At 42.4% G+C, this 24,630-nt stretch overlaps 1 protein-coding gene across 2 annotated transcripts in view; it reads right to left on the reverse strand.

Annotated features, from left to right (window-relative positions):
- CD109 (CD109 molecule) overlaps positions 1-24,630 on the reverse strand; it is a 137,041-nt gene that overhangs the window by 70,516 nt on the left and 41,895 nt on the right. For both annotated transcript variants that reach the window (XM_025294874.3, XM_044924508.2), the window contains 2 exons: positions 6,460-6,499; positions 3,497-3,581 (listed from right to left, as the gene is read on the reverse strand). In XM_025294874.3, coding sequence (XP_025150659.2) covers positions 3,497-3,581; positions 6,460-6,499 — 125 coding nt within the window. The remainder of the gene's footprint in view (positions 1-3,496; positions 3,582-6,459; positions 6,500-24,630) is intronic.

Genomic DNA, 24,630 nt, shown 5'->3' on the forward strand with positions numbered 1-24,630 from the left:
CACGATTGAGCAACTTCACTTTCACTTTTCACATTCATGCATTGGAGAAGGAAATGGCAACCCACTCTAGTGTTCTCGCCTGGAGAATCCCAGGGATGGCAGAGCCTGGTGGGCTGCCATCTACCGGGTTGCACAGAGTCGGACACAACTTAAGTGACTTAGCAGTAGCAGCAGCAGAGCTAAAACCCCCACCAAACAGAAGATGTTAACCACTTGATGATGCACTCTTCATTCCAGGTCAGGTCACAATTCGCCCATCATCACCTGACATCAGAAGATCCCTGCACTGAAGGAACATGCTGCCAAAACCTTGGCTCTCTGTGCACCAGTGTCAAACAGAAATAGGGAGACACAGTACAGAGGAAAAGGAAAAAGTGGCTTTACTTCTTTGCCAGACAAAAGGGGAACACAGTAGGCTAGCGCCTCAAGAACTGTGCCCCGCTCTCCCTGGTGAATAGGAAGCAGTTATATAGTAGGCTTCCCTGGTGGCTCAGATGGTAAGGAATCTGCCCACAACTGTTCCCATCTGCCCTTCGTATTTACTTATTTTTGGCTGCCCTGGGTCTTGGTTGCTCCACCCAGGCTTTCTCTAGTTGCTCTGAGTGGGGACTAATCTCTAGATGCAGGGTGCAGGTTTCTCGTGGGGTGGCGTCTCTTGTCACAGAGTATGGGCTCTGGAGCACAAGGGCTTCAGCACTTGGAGCTCACAGGCGCGACAGAGTGCGTGCTCTGTAGTTGTGGGAATGAGCTTAGTTGCCCACGGCATGTGGAATCTTCCCGGACCAGGAATCAAACCCATGTACCCTATATTAGCAGGCGGCTTCTTAACCACTGGACCACCAGGGAAGTCCCCCAAAGTCTGCCCTTTGGAACTCAGGAAAGGTCATGGAGGCTGGAATCTTGCCTACAAGAAATGGGGGACAGAAAGGCCTCTGTGCCAAGAGGTCCCCAAGGCTCTGCTTGGCATGAGGAAGAGGCTGTCTGTCAGTGTTGTTCAAGGGATTCACCCTCCCTGAAAAGTGTATAATAAATTTTCTAGACGGTTACCAGAGTTTAAGAACCACTGTTTGAACTAGTTGTGTTTAAATCCCTGGCACATGCCTGAAAACTAAAAACAGAAAAAAAGAAGATATCCACTTTCAACTTAATCCATGTGCACACAGATGGTTTATGCGGATTTGCAGTCACTAAATTTTATATGTGTTAGTCAAAGAATTCCAAATAAAACCCAGACAGAATGCTTGACCTTCAGCTAAGATCAAGAGCAGGATAATAATATGAAAAAGCAGGCATGTATGTGTTTTCTAAACCATAAATCCAGCCACAGTACCCACATTCACATTGGAAGCTACCTCTTAGTTGAACTAGCTTGGTATACAAATTGTAGACACATTTTTGCCTTTATGTCACAGGGATTCACATGATTTGTTTGCAAGAAGAATCTAAAACAGGAGTCCTCAGACATTTTGGTACGTGAACTCACTGCCCACGCTCGCCACTGCCACAGACCCCCAACAAGAGAGGAATACTATGAGGAGACGGTGGTGACATGGGGTACAGTTGTTACCAGCTATTACAAATAAATTCTGAAACTAAATAAATTTCACAAACCTGAGTACAGACACTGACACATCAAAAATAAATACCAGGACCTCCGTGGTGGTCTGGTGGATAAGAATCTGCCTGTCAATGCAGGGGACACAGGTTCGATCCCCAGTCTGGGAAGATGCCACGTGCAAAAGTGCCCCACAACTACTGAGCCATGTGCTGCAAGTACTAAAGCCCTCACGCCTAGAGCCTGTGCTCTGCAATGAAAGGCCACGGCAATGAGCGTAGCCCCTGCTCGCCACAACTAGAGAAAGGCCCCCTGTAGCAACAAAGACGCAACACAATCAAAAATGAAATAAATAAATGTAAACTCTGGTGGCTCAGAGGGTATAGAATCTGACTCCAATCCAGGAGACCTGGGTTCGATCCCTGGGTCAGGAAGATCCCCTGAATAAGGGAATAGCAACCCAGTCCACTATTATTGCCTGAAGAATTCCATGGACAGAGGGGCCTAGCAGGCCACAGTCCATGGGGTCACAAAGAGTCAGACATGACTGAGCGACTCACACACACACACATACATACACACACACAAAATAAATGCTGCATGGCACAGCCTTTCTTGGGAAGGAAAAGCAAGTACTTCTCCAAAAGAGCTGCAGAGGTCACTGGGAATCTGCTGAGGTTTACTGGGACCACCCTGTGGTCTGGGAGAGGAGATGCAAGTGACACAGAGGAGGGACAACTGAACAGGAAAGGGTACTGCAATGCTCCATCAGGTCCCAGGTCCTCAGAGGATTAGGTGGGACCCCAGCCCACAGGCTGCTCTCCCATGGAGGCCTTAGCCACCCAGGCCGACTCCAGCCCACTGACAGGTAGCCAAGGAGGGACCCATGTCACTGGTGTCGCCCCAGCCAAGTCCTTGCAAACCCTGGGAAATGGGGAGGGACAAAAAATTTTTAAACTAAGTTTTTAAAAATTTTTTTAAATTAAAATTTTTAAATGCTACAAGTAATCAGTGCTGGATTTACTTGAGGGCAAGTTCACCCTATACTTTCAAGAGTCACTGGTCTGGAAATCCGAGTATGCTTTTTGCCTCAGCAAAACAAAATGCTGTGCTCTTCAAGCCAGTGCATCAAAATTATGAAATCATGAAAGCCACAGAAGTTACACAGCAGGGGGTTGGAAGTCTCTGTGTACACATGCTGAAATGGATGATGAATGTGAACTACTGATTCATCTGCCAACTGCAATAAGGGAACCAAGTGAAAACAATTAAAGTGTTAGTCGCTCAGTCACGTCTGACTCTTTGCGACTGCATGGACTGTAGCCCGCCAGGTTCCTCTGTCCATGGAATCCTCTAGGCAAGAAACTGGAGTCAGTAACCATTCCCTTCTCCAGGGCATCTTCCTGACCCAGGGATCAAACCCAGGTCTTCCACATTGCAGGCAAATTCTTTACCATCTGAGCCACCAGGGAAGCCCCAAGGGAACCAAACCCCTCCCCAAAGTCTCAACATCCATTATTGACAGAGAAAATAATTAGCATTTAAAAGAGTAAGTTGCCTTAACCCATGTCAGCTGAATGAGGAATAAAGATAAAAATAAAATAATAAAAATAAAGATAAATAAAGATAAAAAATAAAGATAAAGCTTTTTTTTTTTCCAATCCTGCAGAATCTATAAGGTAAATCTCTCAACTAGTCTTGGAAAGACACTAGCCTATAGGAAATATTTTATGATTGGATCAGCTTAGAAGCAGAGAAATGGCTGCAAAGACCTGTGCAGACATGGTCCATGCCTAATTATTTATTCTAAACACTTGTTTCCTGTCCATTGGGGTATTTTAATAAGCAACATGTTGCACTCATGTTCTGGGGTATATAATGAGCTCTCTGTCATGCAGTTTCACAACAGCTTATAGTCATAAAAAGCAATATGATACTTACTTTGCTGTGACGGTACCATTTAAACTCTTAGAATTTAAAGAACAATATAATGGTGTCTGCAAAGCAACTTCAAACTTTGGTAATACTGGAAAAGAAAAGCAAGAATATTTTAAACCGTCCATTTTCCTCTTATTTTACAGTTTAACAAACTAGAGAATAGAACTGTCCTAAAGGTGTTGGTATTATTTAAACTTAAATTTGTTAGCCTCCAAATACACGTTAACACATTGATGAAAGTACTTCACTCCACTCAAAATCTGAAACCCTAAAAGGCTGGTGACGAGACACAGAAAGGGCAGGGCTGCTGTGGACCGTCATGTCTGTGAAGCCTCCCGCCGGCAGAATCTAAGCTGTATCCAGATAACTAACAAGGACACACTGCAAAGCCCAGGAAACTCTTGTCAGTGTTACGTGGAAGCCTGGGTGGGAAGGACTTTGGGGGAGAACAGATACACGTACATGTATGGCTGAGTCCCTTCACTGTTCACCTGAAACCATCACAACACTGTTCATCGACTGTACTCAAATACAAAATAAAAAGTTTAATAGAAAAAGTTAAACCAAAAATAAATAAATTGCATCCAGAACGCTAGAGGCAAAGCCATCTGAGTGCTAGAAGACCCGGCTTTTTCATTCAACTGCCTCCCATTATTGTGCACTTACTACCTGTTAAAGTATTTCCATGTTATGTGATAAATAGCTACTTCTGAGGACGTTGTTCCAATTTGGTTTCTAAAAGCACATCCTGAGGCCCTAAGACTCTCTGCATGCTGACATACATGCATTCACAGAGAATGCACCCTTTGAGACCATCAAAGGCAAATCTGGTGACAGTCTAACCCAATGGAATGCCATGAAGAAAAAGTTGTATACTAGGATTTCTAGTTAATTACTAAGATATGACTACAAGTAATGATGCTTTTCTTGTGCAACAGGTACTGGTTCCTGAAGGTAATCCCAAAATTACAAACCCCTACTTTGGCTGGCTTTATATAATTCAGCTATGAAATATTTTATAAATAGTAATATTATTTAACGCAATCTGGTTGGATGGCATCACCAACTCAATGGACATGAGTTTGAGCAAACTCCAGGAGATTGTGAAGGACAGGGAAGCCTGGCGTGCCACAATTCATGGGGTCACAGAGAGTCGGACATGACTTAGTGACTCAACAACAACAACAAATATAATTAAGCTGTGAAATATTTCATAAATAGTAATATTTATTTAATACAAAGCACTTCACTGGAGTTAAAAGAAAATATTTCCTACCAATCTAAACAAATCTATAGAAATAATCCTCTTCTTTAACTTCACTGACCAGTGAATTAGATTCATCTCATAACAATTAGTAAAAGAGACGAAACAAGGCGACCAAGGAATCGGCAGAACAGGAGAGCCTCCAGCACCAGGTGAAAGACCCTGGAGGGCCCGGACACTCTAAGACCAAAACCAGTCCAGGACTCTGCACCAGCACAAAAGTCGGGGCCACCCAGGGGTGGAATTTCCTCAGAACAAGGAAATCAGAATGTCCCCTCCTCAGATATCACAGGTTGGCAATCAATTCTGCCTCCACAACATACCTCCTTCAACAACATAGAACCACCCAGCACCACTCCTACGTGACATAAAAACAGCCTATGAGAGTCACAGCCACCTCTGACTTATTCCTCGAGATCAGGGCTGTCCAAAAGAAACAAAATGTGAGCCACGAGGTGTCATTTCAAATGTCCAGCAGCCACATTTAAAAAGGAAAAAAAAAAATCAGGTGAAATTAATTTTTGCAACATTTTATATAACCTCATATATCCAAAATATCATTGCAACATGTAATCAATATAAATAATTATTAATTTCTTTATTTATACCATCTTCAAAATTGGGTATTTTACACGCTGAGAGCACATCTCCATATGGATCAGCCACATTTCAAGTATTCAATGTGCTGAGTAAACCCTGAACTGGACAAAACAGTTCCAGGTTAGAGGTCAGTAAACAAAGACCAGCAAGAGCTAAGAATGGTTTGGGCATTTCTAATTGGTTGGGGGAAAAAAATCATAAGAAGAGTATTTCATAACATGTGAAAATCATGTGAAATCGAAATTTCCATGTCCATAAATAAAACTGTACTGGATCACAGCCACTTTCACTTACATATTGTCTACAGCTGCTGTGTGCTACGATGGCAAAGTTGAGTAGTTAAGACGGAGCCATGGGAGCCACAGAGCATCAAGTTTTCCTATCTGGCCATCTATAGGGAAAAGCTTTGCTGCTCCCTGTTCCAGCTGGTCAGGAAACTGAGCTGTGACAAGGCTGTGAGAGACACGTGGACCGGAGCCACAAATGTGCAAGTAGATGACTTTCCAGAATTACTAATGCCCAAATGAGACACACTCTCAAAAAATAACACAAACCAGACAAAAGAGCTTTGTGTACAACCTCAGAACAGTTGTTCAAAGTACAACTAATACTGGGATCCTACGCATTCACTCTCAGCCTTCCTTCCTCTCCATGCACCAACAAAAAGCCGGTGGGTCCCACATGGTTTACACCGACGTGTTTCCAACTACGACATTACAAAAGTGGCACCTGCAGGAAGAGGATTTACCCAAGTTAAACCCGGTCTTTACTAGTGCTGACCAAGTGAAAAACGGGAAAATCAGGAAATCACTGAGGTTATGCTTTTTAAAAAAAAAATTAAAATATGTTATGATCACAGCAAAATATAAAAACAGAATAATTGTGCATAAGAGTAGAATCATGGGACTACAGGCAACCTCATTCCCACTTCACTCTTTATAATGATCTTTTACAGAGAAAAAATGTTCAGACCTATAGAAATACCAGGATTTTACCTCCATTGGGGTTTTTACTTTAAATAATACACCTCTTAGAAATTTCTCTTTTCCCTGTGGAAAGGAACAAATGTGTATGCCTTCAAAATAAGTTGAAGAATTCTTACCATATTCTGAAACCTGAAATGATTGATAATATGTCTGGTCCTATTGGGAGAAAGAAAAAAAAGACAAGAAAATAAATGAGTTTCTATTTAATTACTTCATCTGTTTACTCACCTCATAAAAATATTTAGAAAAAACTTTAAATAACATTTACAATTATTTGATGAACAAAACAATTTATTTCAACTTTACAAAATTTTATTTTTAATCACCTGCAACATGAAGTGTGTGAATTTCATGAGTTTTTCTTTAACAATTCACTAACATGAAAAGGTGACCTGTCTCTTTAATTCACTGCAGGTGACTGAAACAAACTGCTTAACCTCACTTTGCTCATTTGTGAAATTAGAACAAAATTAAATCCGATAATTTATGAATTTATGAAGCATGGCAAACTAACAAGAAATGACTTCAAATTTGGTTTGTATATCCCTATCAAAGCTAAACAATGAAGAAAACAAAATTACACACTATTCAAATACATAAAATAGTCGAGGATACAAAATCATCATGGACCAACACCCTTTATCTTCCTAATTGCTTGAAGTATTGTCTACTATAATCCTTAAGTCAATATACTCTACCCTATTTTAACAGATATCATTTCTTTTTCCAAGATCAACAAGAAAACATGTGATCTGTCATAGAAGGAGAAATATCATGTAACATCCCTTATTTGTGGAATCTATAAAGACATGATACAGAAGAACTTATTTAACAGTCTTATGGACACTGTGGGAGAGGGAGAGGATGGGAAGATTTGGGAGAATAGCATTGAAACATGTAAAATATTATGTATGAAACGAGTTGCCAGTCCAGGTTCAATGCACGATACTGGATGCTTGGGGCTAGTGCACTGGGATGACCCAGAGGGATGGTATGGGGAGGGAGGAGGGAGGAGGGTTCAGGGTGGGGAACACATGTATACCTGTGGTGGATTCATTTTAATATTTGGCAAAACTAATACAATTATGTAAAGTTTAAAAATAAAAAAATAAAATAAAAAAAAGAACTTATTTACAAAACAGAAACGGACTCACAGACTTCGACGAGGAACTTCTAGTTGCAGGGTTCGGGGGATGGGCAGAAGGGATAGTTAGGGAGCTTAGGACAGCCATGTACACACCGCTATATTTAAAATGGATAACAAGGACCTACTGTACAGCACTTAGAACTCTGCTCAACGCTATGCGGCAGCCTGGATGGGAGGGGAATTTGGGGGAGAATGGATACCCTTTCCTGTCCACCTGAAACTATCACAACATTGTTAATCAGCTATACCCCAACACAAAGTGAAAGTTAAAAAAAATCTTTTTTTTAAACAGAGAGAGCTTCCCCCAAAGTAAACAACAATAACAAAAAAGAAAACGTGTGGCCTAGAAATATCTTTTTTTCCCAACTCCTCATGTTTCTATCTGTCCATTTCTAATCATAGTTAACACATTAAATAGAACCACTTCAAAATAGCTAAGAAATTCCACTAAAGAAATGAGTATTCCAATTCTGATTCCCTGAATTTATCAAAGCAAATAAATAACATTTTTTAAAAATCATTATTTGTTTAATCTAAAGTAACTCTACACCTCCTAAACTAATATGATAGTATAAATCAACTATACCTCAATAAAAAATAAAATTTTAATAAAGTACACACCAGCAATTATTTTTTAATCCTTAAAGGATACAGTTCATTTCAAAGTATAAGACAAATGTAACTAGTTACATGTCAACAAAATAATTGTCTAAAGCTTGGTTTCAATGTTGTCATTTAAAGTAGATCCCAAAGAAACTGTGTTGATCAGTCTTTAAGAATCTCACATTTGTCCCTTCTATCTTAAGGTGCTTTCATGTCACATATAGGAATGGTATAAATTACATGTTTTTGATTCATTTATAAGTTCTGATTTGCTATCCTCAAAAATCAAATCAAGAAGGTAATCTACCTATAATAACCGTTTTACTGATAATGTGAGAATTCTAGTCTTTAAATTGCTTATTGCTTTATGACTGGTAAGGCTGTGAACAAGCAATTTAACAATGATGATGTCTGCTGATCAAGTTAAGTTCATGTAGCAAATGCCACATGAGTATCTCATGTAAAACATGGAATGAAGCACTGTAAAAGTAAACTACAGCCCTCAGCATCAGAGGGTCAGTCTCAAGAGGGAGCAGACACAGTCCAGAGCAGTTCTGCAAGGCGACAGTTCACTAGACTTTCATGCACTGTGCTTCTGCTCTCAGCACCCTATGCTTGACTTACACTTCTACCTCTAATCTCCTGCCAGGACCTAGATCAAATAGTACGTGCTTCCCTGGATCCCCAATCTAAAAGTAATCTCTTTAATATCGTATGACATCCCTTATATGTGGAATCTAAAAAGAAACGATATAAACTAACTTACTTGCAAAACAGAAGGAGACTCACAGACTTAGAAAACAAACTTATGCTTGCCGGGGGGAAAGGGATAGTTAGGGCGTTTGGGAAGGTCATGTACACACTGCTATATTCAAAATGGATAACCAACAAAGACCTATTGTATAGCACATGGAACTTTACTCAATGTTCTGTGCCAGCCTGGATGGGAGGAGAGTTTAGGGGAGAATGAACACATGGGCTTCCCAGGTGGCACTAATGGTAAAGAACCCACTTACCAATGCAAGTTAGGCAAAAAAGACACGGGGCTCAATCCCGGGGGTGGGAAGATCCCCTGGGGGAGGACGTGGCAACCCACTCCAGTATTCTTGCCTGGAGAATCCCATGGACAGAGGAGCCTAGAAAGCTGCAGGTCCATGGGGGAGCACACAGTCGGACACGACTGAAGCAACTCAACACACACACAGATACATGTATGTGTGTGGCTGAATCCCTTCACTGTGCACGTGAAACACCACCACATTGTTAACTGGCTACACCCCTGTAACAGGAGGAAAAGGGCCAGGCACAACTTTTGAAAGAATGACATAGCCCAAGGACACAACATATACCGGTTAAAATCAAATGAGTCCAAGATGGCAGACAAGTCAACTTTGATTAGACCTTGACTCTCAATCAGCAAGCTCAACGACACACCCAGAGGCGCCATGACAGTTTCAAGGCACTGTCAAAAGACCAAGGAGTGGCGGTGGTCCAGTCCCTGGAAATCTCCACCCCTTCCCAAAACTAGTTGGAATACTCCTCCCACTCACTAGCATATGAAATCACTCATCCTATAAAAACTAGCCCCTCACATTTCACAGCCAGCACTCACCCTCTGGGATGGCCCACACTCTGTCCATGGAGTGCGCTTCTCTCTGAATCTAAATAAATCTGCTTCTTACCTATCACTTTGTCTCTCACTGAATTCCTTCTGTGATGAGACATCAAGAACCTCAGCTTCATTAGGTCCTGAAACCAGTCACTGTGGGTTTTGGCTGGGTTCGAGTCCCAGCCACATGGGTTCAAGTCCCAACCTGAGGTAAATGGTTTCACCACAATACAATAAATAAATAAAGAGTTCAAAGTTTGAAAACAAAACAAAACAAAAAATTAAACTAAAACAAAAGTAATCTCTCTGCCTCCTTGCACTTCAGCCCTTCTTCATCACTTTTTATCCTGTATCCTAAATATTTAGGTACATGGCTTCCCTTGCTGTAAGTTCCTTCATGGCCAAGTCCATGTTGGATCATGTTTTTACCCTTCATAGTTTATCCCTTGACATGTCAACTTACAAGAGTATCTGATACAAAAAAGTTCTCAAAATAACATGTTTTATATTGAATAAAAGTGCTAGCTTTGACAAATGTAGAAAATTAACTATTTGGGCCTCCTTTAAACAGCCTTGAAATCAACACTTAGGCAATTATTTAACACAAGTGGTTACATCAGATTACATCTGAAATGAAGTCTCCCTTCCTGCCTCCTACATTACCAATCATCCCTGACAATACCTGGATTTTCCATCTCTCTGTTTACTGTCTCCTCCCCTTCATTCTGTCTATAGACGTTGTTACATCTTCTGTTCTCCTGGTACTCTTGAGTATGCTTCTGAATCATTCCTTGTTTCCTTAATGGTCCTTTCTGATCTTGAAATGTTGGTCCTTCCTATCCTGAGCCCCGTGCTCTTCCCATAAGTTAGTTCATCAACTCCCATGGTGTTAACTGACATCTCTACAGTAAACACTTCTAAACCTTTATCTCAAGCTGGAGATTTAGACTCAAATACATCTTCTGGACACTTCCACCTGAATGTTCTAGAGAATGTTCTGGACTTCTGGATTTCCTTGGTGGTTCAGTGGTTAAGAATCCACCTGCCAATGCAGGAGTTCAGTTCAGTTCCATCACTCAGTCATGTCCTACTCTTTGCGATCTCATAGACTATAGCACACCAGGCTTCCCTGTCCTTCTTGGGAGTTGGAACAACCAACTCCCAAGGGTTGTTCAAACTCATGTCCATCAAGTCGGTGATGCCATCCAACCATCTCATCCTTTCTCATCCCCTTCTCCTCCTGCCTTCAATCTTTTCCAATGAGTCAGTTCCTCACATCATATTGGAGTTCCAGCTTCAACATCAGTCCTTCCAATGAATATTCAGGACTGATTTCCTTAACCATTGACTGGTTTTGTCTCCTTGCAGTCCAAGGAACTTTCAAGAGTCTTCTCCAACACCACAGTTCAAAAGCATCAATTCTTCAGCACTCAGCTTTCTTTATAGTCTAAATCTCACATCCATACATGACTACTGGAAAAACCATAGCCTTGACTAGACAGATCTTTGTTGGCAAAGTAATGTCTCTGCTTTTTAATATGCTGTCTAGGTTGGTCATAGCTTTTCTTCCAAGAAGCAAGCGTCTTTTAATTTGAAGGCTGCAGTCACCATCTGTAGTGATTTTGGAGCCCCCCAAAATAAAGTCTCTCACTGTTTCCATTGTTTCCCTATTTATTTGCCATGAAGTGATGGGACTGGATGCCATGATCTTAGTTTTTTGAATGTTTAGCTTTAAGCCAACTTTTTCACTCTCCTCTTTCACCTTCATCAAGAGGCTCTTTAGTTCTTCTTCACTTTCTGCCATAAGGGTGGTGTCATCTGCATATCTGAGGTTATTGATATTTCTCCCTGCAATCTTGATTCCAGCGTATGCTTCATCCAACCCGGCATTTCACATAGTATATTCTGCATATAAGTTAAATAAGCAGGGTGACAATATACAGATTTGACGTACTCCTTTGCCAATTTTGAGCCAGTCCATTGTTCCATGTCCAGTTCTAACTGTTGCTTCTTGATCTGCATATAGATTTCTCAGAAGGCAGGTAAAGTGAAAGTGACGTCACTCAGTTGTGTCCGACTCTTAGCGACCCCATGGACTGCAGCCTACCAGGCTCCTCCGCCCATGGGATTTTCTAGGCCAGAGTACTGGAATGGGTTGCCATTGCCTTCAGAAGGCAGGTAAGTAGGTCTGATAATGCAGGGGACACTGGTTCAAACCCTGATCCCGGAAGATTCCATGTGCCTCGGGGCAACTAAGCCCATGTGCTACAAAAAGTGAGGCCCATGTGCCCTAGGGCCCATGCTTCCCAACAAGGGAAGCCACTGTAATAAGACGCCCACTCATCACAAGTACAGAGTAGCCCCTGCTGGCCAAAACTAGAGAAAGCCCGTGCTCAGCAATGAAGAATCAGCATAGCCAAAAATAAAATAGATATATATTTTTTAATGTCCTGGACTCCTTTATCTGGAGTTAGTCTCCACCAGGGAGCTTTTCTTGATCGCCTCTCCCCATGTTGGATTAGATGCCCTTCTCTCCCAAATATCCTGTGTATAACTCAGTCACTTTACTTAATACACTATAACCATCTGCTTTGTGTTCATCACCTGGAACAGACTATGAAGCCATTGGGGGTACTACACCTAATTCAGCATCCTTTCAAGGTCTGTTGAATGAATGTACATATTAATGAGTGAACACATTGATTTTTGTCCCCAGGCTGGTTCTTACGGGGCAGGGTTGGGAGGAGGGGCCTCATCAGATTAGCCTCAGTTATCTCACAGCATCTCCTGCAAGAAATTCAGAGCCTTCGGACTACCTTGAGGAGGCGCAGCCATCAGCCAAGTGACCCGTGAAGTAACCTTAACTCTCTGCACTGCATTTGGAAGAAATATGAATGTCTGGGAGTGGAAGAAAACAGTCATCACAGAAAACTGAAGAAAATGTGGGAGAAAAAGGCTTCTTTCCATTGTCATTTAAATTGTTCCAATAAATCAGTAAATCATCTAGTAACTGAGTGGTGATAGTGTGCTTTGTACCAGATGAGGTTTTCCCAGGATGTTTACAAGATGTGACATGCAAATCTAGAAGGAAATTATTTTACTGTTCCAGGGGTTTAAAAAGCAGAAATAAGTTTTGGCATTCTCAACATGTGGTCATTAAGCAATCGGGCCATACCAGTTTTCACAAGTTTAGTATTTTTTTATAAAATATACAATCAAGAATATAGAAGATACTGAAATACTTTAAATGAATAATAATTCCAAGAATCAGTAGCCATTTATGCTACAGATAACAAAGATACCAACAGGAACACTTTCATTAGTCCAGAAAAGGCTTTTGCAAACTTTTTCTATAAAAGGCACAGCAGTAAATATTTTAGCCTTTGCAAGCCATATGGTCCCTCTTACAACTTCTCAACCCTACTGGTGCAATGCAAAACAGCCAGAGACAACACAAATGAGACTGGCTGTGTGCCCGCAAAACTTTATTTACAGAAACAGGTGTTGGGCTGCTGACTCCTGGTCTAAAAACTAAAATTTATGTCCATTTTTTTCTGTTATTTCTAGCTGAACTCAACTAAATTTGACTAAATCAAACTAAAAACATGAAGCAAAAAAACAACCCTAGACCTTTTGTAGGACGTAAAGTTCCATTTACTTAACTCTCCTTCACTTTCAAAGCAGTCGTGTCCGACTCTTTGTGACCCCATGGACTGTGGCCCACCAGGCTTTTCTGTCCATGGGATTCTTCAGGCAACAATACTGGATTGGACTGCCGTGCCCTCTTCCAGGGGATCTTCCCAACCCAGGGATCGAACTCGCATCTCTCATGTCTCCAGCATTGGCAGGTGGGTTCTTTGCCATTAGCACCACCTGAGAATCCCTTCAAAGCAACAATCTGCTTCAAAATGAGTTTTTAATATTTATTCTAGCTCGTGAAAGAGCTTGTGCTCATTCACTCTACCAGCAACCAGAGAGAGAAGCTGACCTGAAGGCTTAAATATTTGGGCAGCGTATCTTCTAAGCAGACACCTTTCCAGGAAAAAAAAGAAAAAAATAGAACTCATCGAGGTCTTCGGAGCTCTGCTTTCCTTAATACGGTCACTGTTTCCAGGGAGAAAGCACTCCCTTAGGAAACCTGCTCTTCAGCACACATGTTCATCTGTATTACATGTGACCCCATCTCAGTTTGATTTCTAAACAATTTCTAAAGCAGAATGGAAAAGAAGAACCCGGAGGTGCTCTTGGGTAATCTCTGGACTTCTTTATCCCTTTATCCCTACATCAATAGTTCTTGGTGATGGTGTATATTATGGAAATCAATTAAATGAAAGGGGAAAGACAGAAAACAGACTATTTTACTACCTTCCTAAAAAATCTGCTATGACTACAGAGCAAATTGGAGACACATGAATTACTAAGACCTGCTATTCCAGTTACTGATTTCCCTTCTCTAACCATGAAGCCATCCAACTGCTATAAGAGGGCTTTTATTTTTTAACAAACCTCAAAAAATATGGCACACGACCTGACTGCTTAAAGATGTATATTTTTAAAAACTGCAGGTCAGCTTCTTTCAACTCACTGCTGGAATAAAAAGAAATGCCAGAAACAGAATTAAAGGATTGGATGGACTCTCTTTTGTTGCACATTTATGTTCATTTATGAACATGTTAACTTTGCAAAAAATCTGCTTTAGCATTGATCTCCAGTGTCTGGATTTAATTTTTATTTAAAGATTAAGAAAGGCACTAAAAGTTTTTACATCCACATATAACAGGTTGCTAAAATGGAACTATTTCAGACTCAGTTTTGGCTCTGCCCCCCAAGATGGCAGAGGCCAAATATAGCCACATTCTCAAGCCCAGGAATGTGCAAGACTAGCAGGCAGGGCTTGCAAAGGAGGGCTCCAAAAAACTGGTTTTGCAGCTCTTCACCAAAAGAAAATCAACTCGAAATGAATTTTAAGAGAAAGTTTCTGATGTGCTAGGAGTCTCACACACCCTACCCCCAGGGATCAGGTGGGAATTGCCTGCCCCTCTCTTCAAGCCTAACAAAAAGGGCTTCAGTTGGACAATCCAGAGAGCTGGATGCCTGCCCCCGGGAGCGACCTCAAACCGCAGAGGTCAGGCACTTGACATGCCCAAAAATCCTAGAGAGAAAAATACTGCTGCTGACCCGCTGCACAGAAGGCTGAGCTGGAAGAGGGTGCTGTGCTGAGTTTCAGGGAGCAAATAAAACAGGAGCTTTTCCCCTCAACTGAACTGACTCATTTGAAAAGACCCTGATGCTGGGAAAGATTGAAAGCGGGAGGAGAAGGGGGTGATAGAGGATGAGATGGTTGGATGTCATCACTGACTCAATGGACATGAGTTTGAGCAAGCTCCAGGAGTTGTTGATGGACAGGGAGGCCTGGCATGAGGTAGTCCATGGGGCTGCAAAGAGTCGGACACAACTGACCAACTGAACTGAACTGAATGTGCAAAAAAAAGCGAGCAGCATGAGGCTGCTTCTATCCTGATCAAAACCAGCCTCCAGAGGCGTAAGGCAACCCCAGGAGATACAGTCAGAGGTGTACTGCAGACAGCCAGGAGCTGAAGATGTAGCTGTTAGGACAGAGCCAGCCGGAGGCGACAGTCAAAAGCACGGAAGACAGTTTGGATGAGAGACCTCGCAGCAATGGTAGGGGTGCTCCAACGAACCCATAAAAGAGCTCTAGGAAGAAAAGGTATTCGTTTGAAATGCCTGCCAAGCCCAGAAAGCTCCGATACCAACTGATGAGACTAGTACTTTAAACCGTATTAAACTTTTTCTAGAATAAACATTGGGCTGCCCAGGTGACACTATGGTGAAGAACCCACCTGCCAGTGCAGGAGATCTAAGAGACTCAGGTTCCATCCCTGGGTCGGGAAGATCCCCTGGAGGAGGGCATGGCAACCCACTCCAGTATTCTTGCCTGGAGAATCCCATGGACAGAAGAGCCTGGTGGGCTACAGTCCATGGGGTCACAAAGAGTCAGACAGGACTAAAGTGGCTAAGCAGCACAAGCACACAGAATGAACGTTAGCAAATTCATATGTCTCACCCTTATACGGAGTTTTTTATCCCTCACCTCTCTTCCCTCCACCTGATTTAATCCTGCAGGGGTGCAATGTGTCCTCATGAATGAGAGACAGGAGGCCAGAGCAGAGAAGACCCAAGGTGAGAAAAGAGGGCTGGACATATTAATTACTGAATGCAGAATTTTGTGTGCATACATGTAACCAAAAATGACAGGACCTTTTATCACCAAAGAATAACCAGAAAAGTGGTGGGATTTCCCCCCTTTTCAGGCAGTGTGCACATCTGTCATTTCTCTAAGAAAGACAATATACATCTCTTGATGCTTTTGTGATTTACTAGCTTTTTAAGTTCTTTGCTAATTATATGGTAAAAATCAAAGAGGGGGAAAGAAAAGATATTACATGACTACTACTATGCCAAAGCCTTTGACTGTGAGGATCACAATAAACTGTGGAAAATTCTGAAAGAGATGGGAATACCAGACCACCTGATCTGCCTCTTGAGAAACCTATATGCAGGTCAGGAAGCAATAGTTAGAACTGGACATGGAATAACAGACTGGTTCCAAATAGGAAAAGGAGTACGTCAAGGCTGTATATTGTCACCCTGTTTATTTAACTTATATGCAGAGTACATCATGAGAAACGTTGGACTGGAAGAAACACAAGCTGGAATCAAGATTGCCGACAGAAATATCAATAACCTCAGATATGCAGATGACACCACCCTTATGGCAGAAAGTGAAGAGGAACTCAAAAGCCTCTTGATGAAAGTGAAAGTGAAGAGTGAAAAAGTTGGCTTAAAGCTCAACATTCAGAAAACGAAGATCATGGCATCCGGTCCCATCACTTCATGGCAAATAGATGGGGAAACAGTGGAAACAGTGTCAGATTTTATTTTTCTGGGCTCCAAAATCACTGCAGATGGTGACTGCAGCCATGAAATTAAAAGACACTTACTCCTTGGAAGGAAAGTTATGACCAACCTAGATAGCATATTCAAAAGCAGAGACATTACTTTGCCAACAAAGGTCTGTCTAGTCAAGGCTATGGATTTTCCTGTGGTAACGTATGGATGTGAGAGTTGGACTGTGAAGAAGGCTGAGCGCCAAAGAATTGATGCTTTTGAACTGTGGTGTTGAAGAAGACTCTTGAGAGTCCCTTGGACTGCAAGGAGATCCAACCAGTCCATTCTGAAGGAGATCAGCCCTGGGATTTCTTTGGAAGAAATGATGCTAAAGCTGAAACTCCAGTACTTTGGCCACCTCATGCGAAGAGTTGACTCATTGGAAAAGACTCTGATGCTGGAAGGGATTGGGGGCAAGAGGAGAAGGGGACGACAGAGGATGAGATGGCTGGATGGCATCACTGACTCGATGGACGTGAGTCTCAGTGAACTCCAGGAGTTGGTGATGGACAGGGAGGCCTGGCATGCTGCGATTCATGGGGTCGCAAAGAGTCGGACACGACTGAGCGACTGAGCGACTGATCTGATCTGATCTGACTGTTCTGTAGGTAATTAAGGCTAAGGTCTTCCCAGGTGGCTCCAGTGGTAAAGAATGTGCCTGCCAATGCAGGAGACATAAGAGACACTGGTTTGATCCTGGGTCAGGACGATCCCCTGGAGAAGGGCATGGCAACCCACTCCAGTATTCTTGCCTGGAGAATTCCATGTACAGAGGAGCCTGGCGGGCTACAGTCCATGGGGTCGCAAATAGTCGGACATGACTGAAGCAACTTAGCAACATCATCATCATTAGGAATATTAGTAGGGATCTGAATAAAGCTAAAAATAGAGAAATTTCCTGTTGTATATAATAGGTGGGGAAAAACACAAGTCAGTAAACATCTAAAGATGATAAGACACAGTTCCTACTTTCAAATAGGGTCAGGGAAGCTTACAGTCAAGGAAAGCTTCATTTAAGACTGCAAAGAGCTCAGGCTTCCCTGGCGGTCTAGTGGTTAAGAATCTGCCTGCCAACCCAGAGAACACAGGTTCAATCCCTGATCCTGGAAGATCCCACATGCCACAGAGCAACGAAGCCCATGCACCACAGCTACTGAGCCCGCACGCCCTAGAGCCTGTGCCCTGCCACAAGAGAAGCCAAGCAATGAGAAGCTCACCCACTGCAACTAGAAAGAAGCCCCCTCCCTCTGCAACTAGAGAGAGCCCGTGGGCAGCAATGAAGACCCAGCACAGTCAATAAACAAATAAACTTTTTTTAAAAAGAATTAATGCAAAAACTACACTGAGGAGTCATGAGACTGTGGCCAAGTCATTCTAACTATAAATTCCAGTTGCCTCAGCTATAAAGTAGAGGATTTTGATCAGAGAACTTGCAAGCCTCTTTACACCTTAAAATTCCACGTGTCAACTGGATGGAGACGGAGTGCCTGCAGGGCTGAGAGGGGGCCAGTGGGGTGGGTGGAGGTGGACCGAGGATGAGAGCTAGGGGACAGGCTGCAAAGCTGGCAGCCAGCCCCGTGGGGCGGGAGCCTTGTGGGTGTGAAACCCAGTCCTGCAAGAAGTGAGCTCCCTTACTGAGTTTATGACTAATCCCTCTATCCGAAACTTATACCCATTCTTGTCCCCTCTGACCTCAAGCCTGTGCTAGCTGAACACTAATCAACCAGAGTCAGATGACTAAAATCATGGTGGTTGTTGATAACACCATTGCTATACTAAAACTGATGCTGTGGACATCGTCATTAACACACAAACTCAGGCTATTTCTCTGGGGCAAGATGAGCTTACAGATGCCTGAGCCACGGATCACAGGGCCAGAGAACTGTAAACCAGAGACATCCTGACCCTCAAAACTGCAAATAAAGAAAAGTCACAAGATGGTCATTAATCTTAGCCTCTTTGTTCTTTTCCTTAAGAAACACCCCAATTCATAGACCCAGCTGGAGTGTCTGGTCCCCCCACTCCATTGCTTAGAGCCCTGCAGTAAACTTTTCTGTAAACACTGTCCACAGCAACGAAAGATCCCACATGAAGCAATGAAGATCTTGCGAGCAACAACGAAGAACCAATGCAGCCTAATTAATTAATTAATTAATCTTCTTACAGATTCACAGATGTAGAAAGCAAACTTATGGCTACCAAAAGGGAAGGAGGTGGTGGATAAGTTAGGAGTTCAGAATTAACAGATATACACTACTATATATATATGATAGATAAGCAACAAGACCTACTGCACAGCACAGGGAACTATATTCAATATTTTGTAATAACCCATAATAAAAAAGAATATGATAAAGAATAGATATAGGTGTGTATAACTGAATCACCATGCTAACACCTGAAATTAACACAGCATTGTAAATCAGCTCTATTTCCATTTTTAAAAAAGAGATGAAATTCTAAAAAAAAGAAATTAATGTCACAGAACTGAAAAAAACAATTAATCTTATGGCTTATAACACCAAGCTTATATAGTATGCTAGGTGACAGCAAGCTATTCCTCAATAAATACACTAATGGATATTACGTAGGCCCTACCAGGCAACCTATATGCTGTAACATGAGTCTCCTGGACCCAAACCCTCAATCCAAAGCACAAAGCCCTGCCTGCAGTGGTCGGAACCTGAGATCTTTTGGAAACAACCCAACTTCTGAGGAAGTGACATGTGTGACTCGAAAATCATGTGAGACAGGTGGGCATCCACCCCACCACTGCATCCAGCCAGCCCTGGTTTTTTAAATACTTATTTTTTATTTATCTATTTGGCTTCTCCAGGTCTTAGCTGCAGAACATGGGATCTAGTTCCCTGACCAGGAATCGAACCCAGGTCCCCTCCATCGGGAGCACGGCATCTTAGCCACAGTGGAACACCAGGGAAGTCCCAGCCAGCCCCATTGGCATCTGCATTCAAACAAAAAGGCGACCATCTCAGAACAGCAACTGCTGCACATATTAAACAGTTCACTGTTATAGAGCTGAAAGTATCAGGAAACCTCACTTCCAGTCCTGACCCTACCATAATACCACCTGAATTCAAACAAGTCACTCAGATTCTTCTTCCATCAAAAGAGGAGATGGGTCTAAGTAAGAGGCTCGCTAAGATCCTCTCCAGCACTGAAGCCCTGAGAGACGCGCTGATGGGCTTCTCAGACCCCATTTCACTGAGGATCAGGACATGCTAAAATCTGATCCCAAAGTTTTCTGACTCAAGAGAGTGGTCGGTAAGAGACCATGTGAGAGGAAGGGCATCCCGGGAGTAGCTTCTAAAGAAAGAACAAAACAAGGAACTCCTCACATCAATAGCCTGGAGCCAGAATTTAATAAAATGCGCACCCCCAAGGACTGACAATAGCAGATCAAACGACCCAATAAAGTCACAGGAATAAAACAGCACAAAACTTGTGTGTGTGCATCTTGAATTTCACAAGAGACCAGGATATTCAGCACTTGACTGAAATCTTTTTTAATCTTCAAATCAGAAAGTGCAGAATATTAATCCAAAAGGCCTATTTCCTACTGGTCTGATCAGTTCAGTTCAGTTCAGTTCAGTCGCTCAGTCATGTCCAACTCTTTGCGACCCCATGAATCACAGCATGCCAGGCCTCCCTGTCCATCACCAACTCCCGGAGTTCACTGAGACTCACGTCCATGGAGTCAGTGATGCCATCCAGCCATCTCATCCTCTGTCGTCCCCTTCTCCTCCTGCCTCCAATCCCTCCCAGCATCAGAATCTTTTCCAATGAGTCAACTCTTCGCATGAGGTAGCCAAAGTATTCGAGTTTCAGCTTCAGCACCAGTCCTTCCAAAGAAATCCCAGGACTGATCTCCTTTAGAATGGACTGGTTGGATCTCCTTGCAGTCCAAGGGACTCTCAAGAGTTTTCTCCAACACCACAATTCAAAAGCATCAATTCTTTGGCGCTCAGCTTTCTTCACAGTCCAACTTTCACATCCATACATGACCACCGGAAAAACCATAGCCTTGACTAGACAGATCTTTGTTGGCAAAGTAATGTCTCTGCTTTTGAATATGCTGTCTAGGTTGGTCATAACTTTCCTTCCAAGGAGTAAGCGTCTTTGGTGCATCAAATACAGCAACTACGTACATACCCTCAAAATGAACATACATGAATATATCTCTACTAAGTTGTAGTCTCACATAGAAGAGTGGGACTATAAGTCAAAGAACTTCACAAAGGATACTGACCAGTAGCAACAGTCTAGGAGAAACTGTTCAATCACTCCATTCATTCATCCATTCTGCAATCCTACAAGCATAAATGAACTACTACAACAGGTCAGAATAAAAGTGAAAATTAATCATATGGAACTTCTGTCTAATGGAAGCAACCCAAGTGCCCATTAACAGATGATTGGCTTAGGAAGATATGAGATAGATAGATATATGTGTGTATATATACATGGAATATTACATATAATATGGAATATTACTCAGCCATAAAAAGAGAATAAAATACTACCATTTCCAATAATGTGAACAAATGTAGGGAATTTTACAATGTAAAATAGGTCAGAGAAAGACAAATACTATGATATACTATATCTGGAATCAATAATAATACAAATTAATCTATATACAAAACAGAAACACATTCACAAACAGAAAACAAATGTATTATTACCAAAGGAGAGAGGGATAGTGTAAGAGACAAATTAGGAATATGGGATTAAGAGATACAAACTATCAATACTATACACAAAACAGAGAAGCTACAAGGATTTATAACATAGGAAATTTTACCCAATATCTTGTAATAACCTGTAATGGAATATAATCTGAAAAAAGACAAATCACTATGCCATATACATATGAAATTAACATAATACTGTAAATCAACTACACTTCAATTAAAGAAAAGAACTTGAGTCTTCAAGGAGCTCACAGTTACTAAATTGTGACTCACAGTCTATTAAATAAAGCAGTCATATTTTGTAAAACTACACTGATCCAAGTTTGGAAAGATGAAACAAATTCTGGAAATTGATCGTGATAATTTTACAACACTGTGAATGTACTTGATGCTAGTGAACTATACACTTAAAATGGCTAAAACAGCAGATTTTATGTTCTCAACACCTTACCACAAGAAAAAAAAAAAAAGAGAGAGAGAAAGAGAAAACTACATGAGTAAGTGCTGCAGTATAAATGTTGTGTAAAAGCACCCAGGGAAGAATGGAGAATGAAGTGCTTGCCTTTGCCAGTTGATACTCTAAAATATCAAAATTCTAAAACTGACTTCCCCTTCCTTTTTTCACTGCACATGCAAGCAAGAACTTAAGATCTTCTCCCCACCAAAAGCAGCCTTCTTTCAAGCAGAGCTGGCAAAAGGATTTTGGAGGCCACACCAACAATCCAGAGAGAATATACTATTAGGTGACCTGTCACAGGGGGTCCATGCCCTTTTCATTTGTCATCACCAGCCAGAGGGGGTCACCAGACGCTACTTGTAGAGTGTTTCGAGTTCAACAAGTGTCAAACAAAGATCTGCTTTCTCACAAACGACAACGGCTCCAGAAAAACCTTGCGAACAGAAGCAAACTCACCAGAGAACAGTTGAGCAGAAAGATAAGCAGAGGTAGAAAGAGAAGGAGAATCTGAAAGGCTATAAGAAGCCAGGCGGTGCCCCATTGCCTGACCTTCCTGAGCAACCAGCTCAGGAGAAAGGAGATATCACTGTTACCAACAAAGGAACGATTACGTGCAGGCTGCTTTTGAATTACACAACAACTTTACACCCACAGACTAGCACACAGGGCTCAAAAAACAGTGATTCCAGCCCTTGAGGCTACCATGCTTTCTGCCTTCTGCTTCTTGTCCGCTAGCCCAGCGCTGGATGAAGATCAAAACAAGGGCTGAGAAACTGCAGCCAGCTACAGACCAAAGAGATTACGAGGTCATCTGGCTCAGGGGTTCCAGTGCCAGCTGTGCCTCCAAATCTCCAGGGAGGCTGTTGAAGAAACCAAGTGTGCCCCTCAGACCTGCGTTAGGAAGTCTAGGCTGCCAGAGGGCTGTGCAGAGCTACTCGCCTGCAGGGGGAGGTAAGCAGCCCAGTCTCACCACCAGGGCGCTCAAAGAATAAGTCAGGGGCTGGCCTTCCCCACGACCTGATACTGCCTCCTGTTCGAAGACAGAAACTGAAGAGGCCAAGCTGCGGGCATGGAGCAGCACTTCTCAAACCGCAGCCCTGAAAACAGACAGGATTTCCTAGACTGCTAATGCTGCTGCTGCTTAGTCACTCAGTCGTGTCCGACTCTTTGCAACCCCATGGACTGTAGCCCGCCAGGCTCCTCTGTCCATGGGATTTCCCAGGCAAAAATACTGGAGTGGACTGCCGTTTCCTCCTTCAGGGGATCTTCCCAACTCAGGGATTGAACCCGTATCTGAAATGCAGATCCCTAGGTCCCTGGCAGCAGTACTGACTAGCGATCTAGGGGTGGGGCCTGGTTGTATAACCTGAACAAGAGCTGCCGTAAGCGGATTCTTAGGCACGCAAGCACGCAGGAACCACTGCTAAGTTTCAGCAGCGGGAGCCACACCAACCTCTGTGGGAGGAAAGACAGGTTGTCTCCCCCTTTCCCTGAGGAAAGAGGGCACAGAGCTATGACATCCAGTAGCGGGGCTCTCTTTGTGACTCTGCCCTTCCTTCGGGTCCTCAGAGGACTGTCACTGATACCTGGAACTCTGGGCCAGTACAGGAACTCTAAGCTGAGTACAGGGAGAAGGTCGTTTGGCAAGATCCCTCCTACCTCCTAGAAGCTTGGTATTCAGACATGAACGCCAGCCTCTCTTAAAGAACCTCTGCTGCTGCTGCTAAGTCGCTGCAGTCGTGTCCGACTCTGTGTGACCCCATAGACGGCAGCCCACCAGGCTCCTCTGTCCCTGGGATTCTCCAGGCAAGAACACTGGAGTGCGTTGCCATTGCCTTCTCCAAAAGAACCTCTAATATTACCTTATAGGGGACTTCCCTGATGGTCCAGTGGCTGAGACTCCATTGCCCAATGCAGGGAGCCGGGTTCAACCCTAGGTCAGGGAACTACACCCCATATGCCACAACTAAGACCTGGAATAGCCAAGTAAATAAATATTTTTTAAAAAGCAGAGGCGGCATCTCCTCGTCTCTCAAATGTATTAAAAAAAGAAGAAGAGAAAGCTCTAAAACTACCTTCTAGTAACCTGGAATAACAATTTACAATCACAGATGTCAGAAAATTGGCATCTAAATCTGGAATATACATACAACAGAAGGTTATTCATCATTAAAAAGGAAATTCTGACACACACTATAACACGGATGAATTTTGAAGACATTAAATTAAGTGGGTTAAAGTCACAAAAAAGACAAAACTGCATGAGTCCACTTATATGAGGTACTTAGAGGAGTCAAAATCATAGAGACAGGAAGAGGAACAGTGGGGCTGAGAGGGGGGAAACAGGCAATTACTGGTTAATACGTACTGAGTTTCAGTTTTGCAAGATGAATAAACTTCTGGAGACAGACGGTAGTGACAGCCACACAAGACTGTGAATGTATTTAATACCACTGAACTGTACACTTAAAAATACTTAAGACAGTAAATCTCCTGTTATATATATTTTACTATACACACACACACACACACACACACACACACACACAAATAGGGAGCAAATAAAAAATTTTGCAACTACTTGGGAGAACTAAGGATACCAGTCAAAAGATAAAGCAGTTACAGAAATATTACAAAAAATTCAAGTACAAGCAATACCTAACTTTCAAAACAAATTATTTTCCCAGGATAGTTAGGGAGTTTGGGATAGACATACACACGCAGCTATATTTAAAAAGTAGGACCCACAAATTCTTACTATACAGGACAGTTAACTATGGTCAATGTTAC

The sequence above is a fragment of the Bubalus bubalis genome, chromosome 10 (assembly GCF_019923935.1).
Source record: "Bubalus bubalis isolate 160015118507 breed Murrah chromosome 10, NDDB_SH_1, whole genome shotgun sequence".
In the NCBI taxonomy this organism is placed as follows: Eukaryota; Metazoa; Chordata; class Mammalia; order Artiodactyla; family Bovidae; genus Bubalus; species Bubalus bubalis.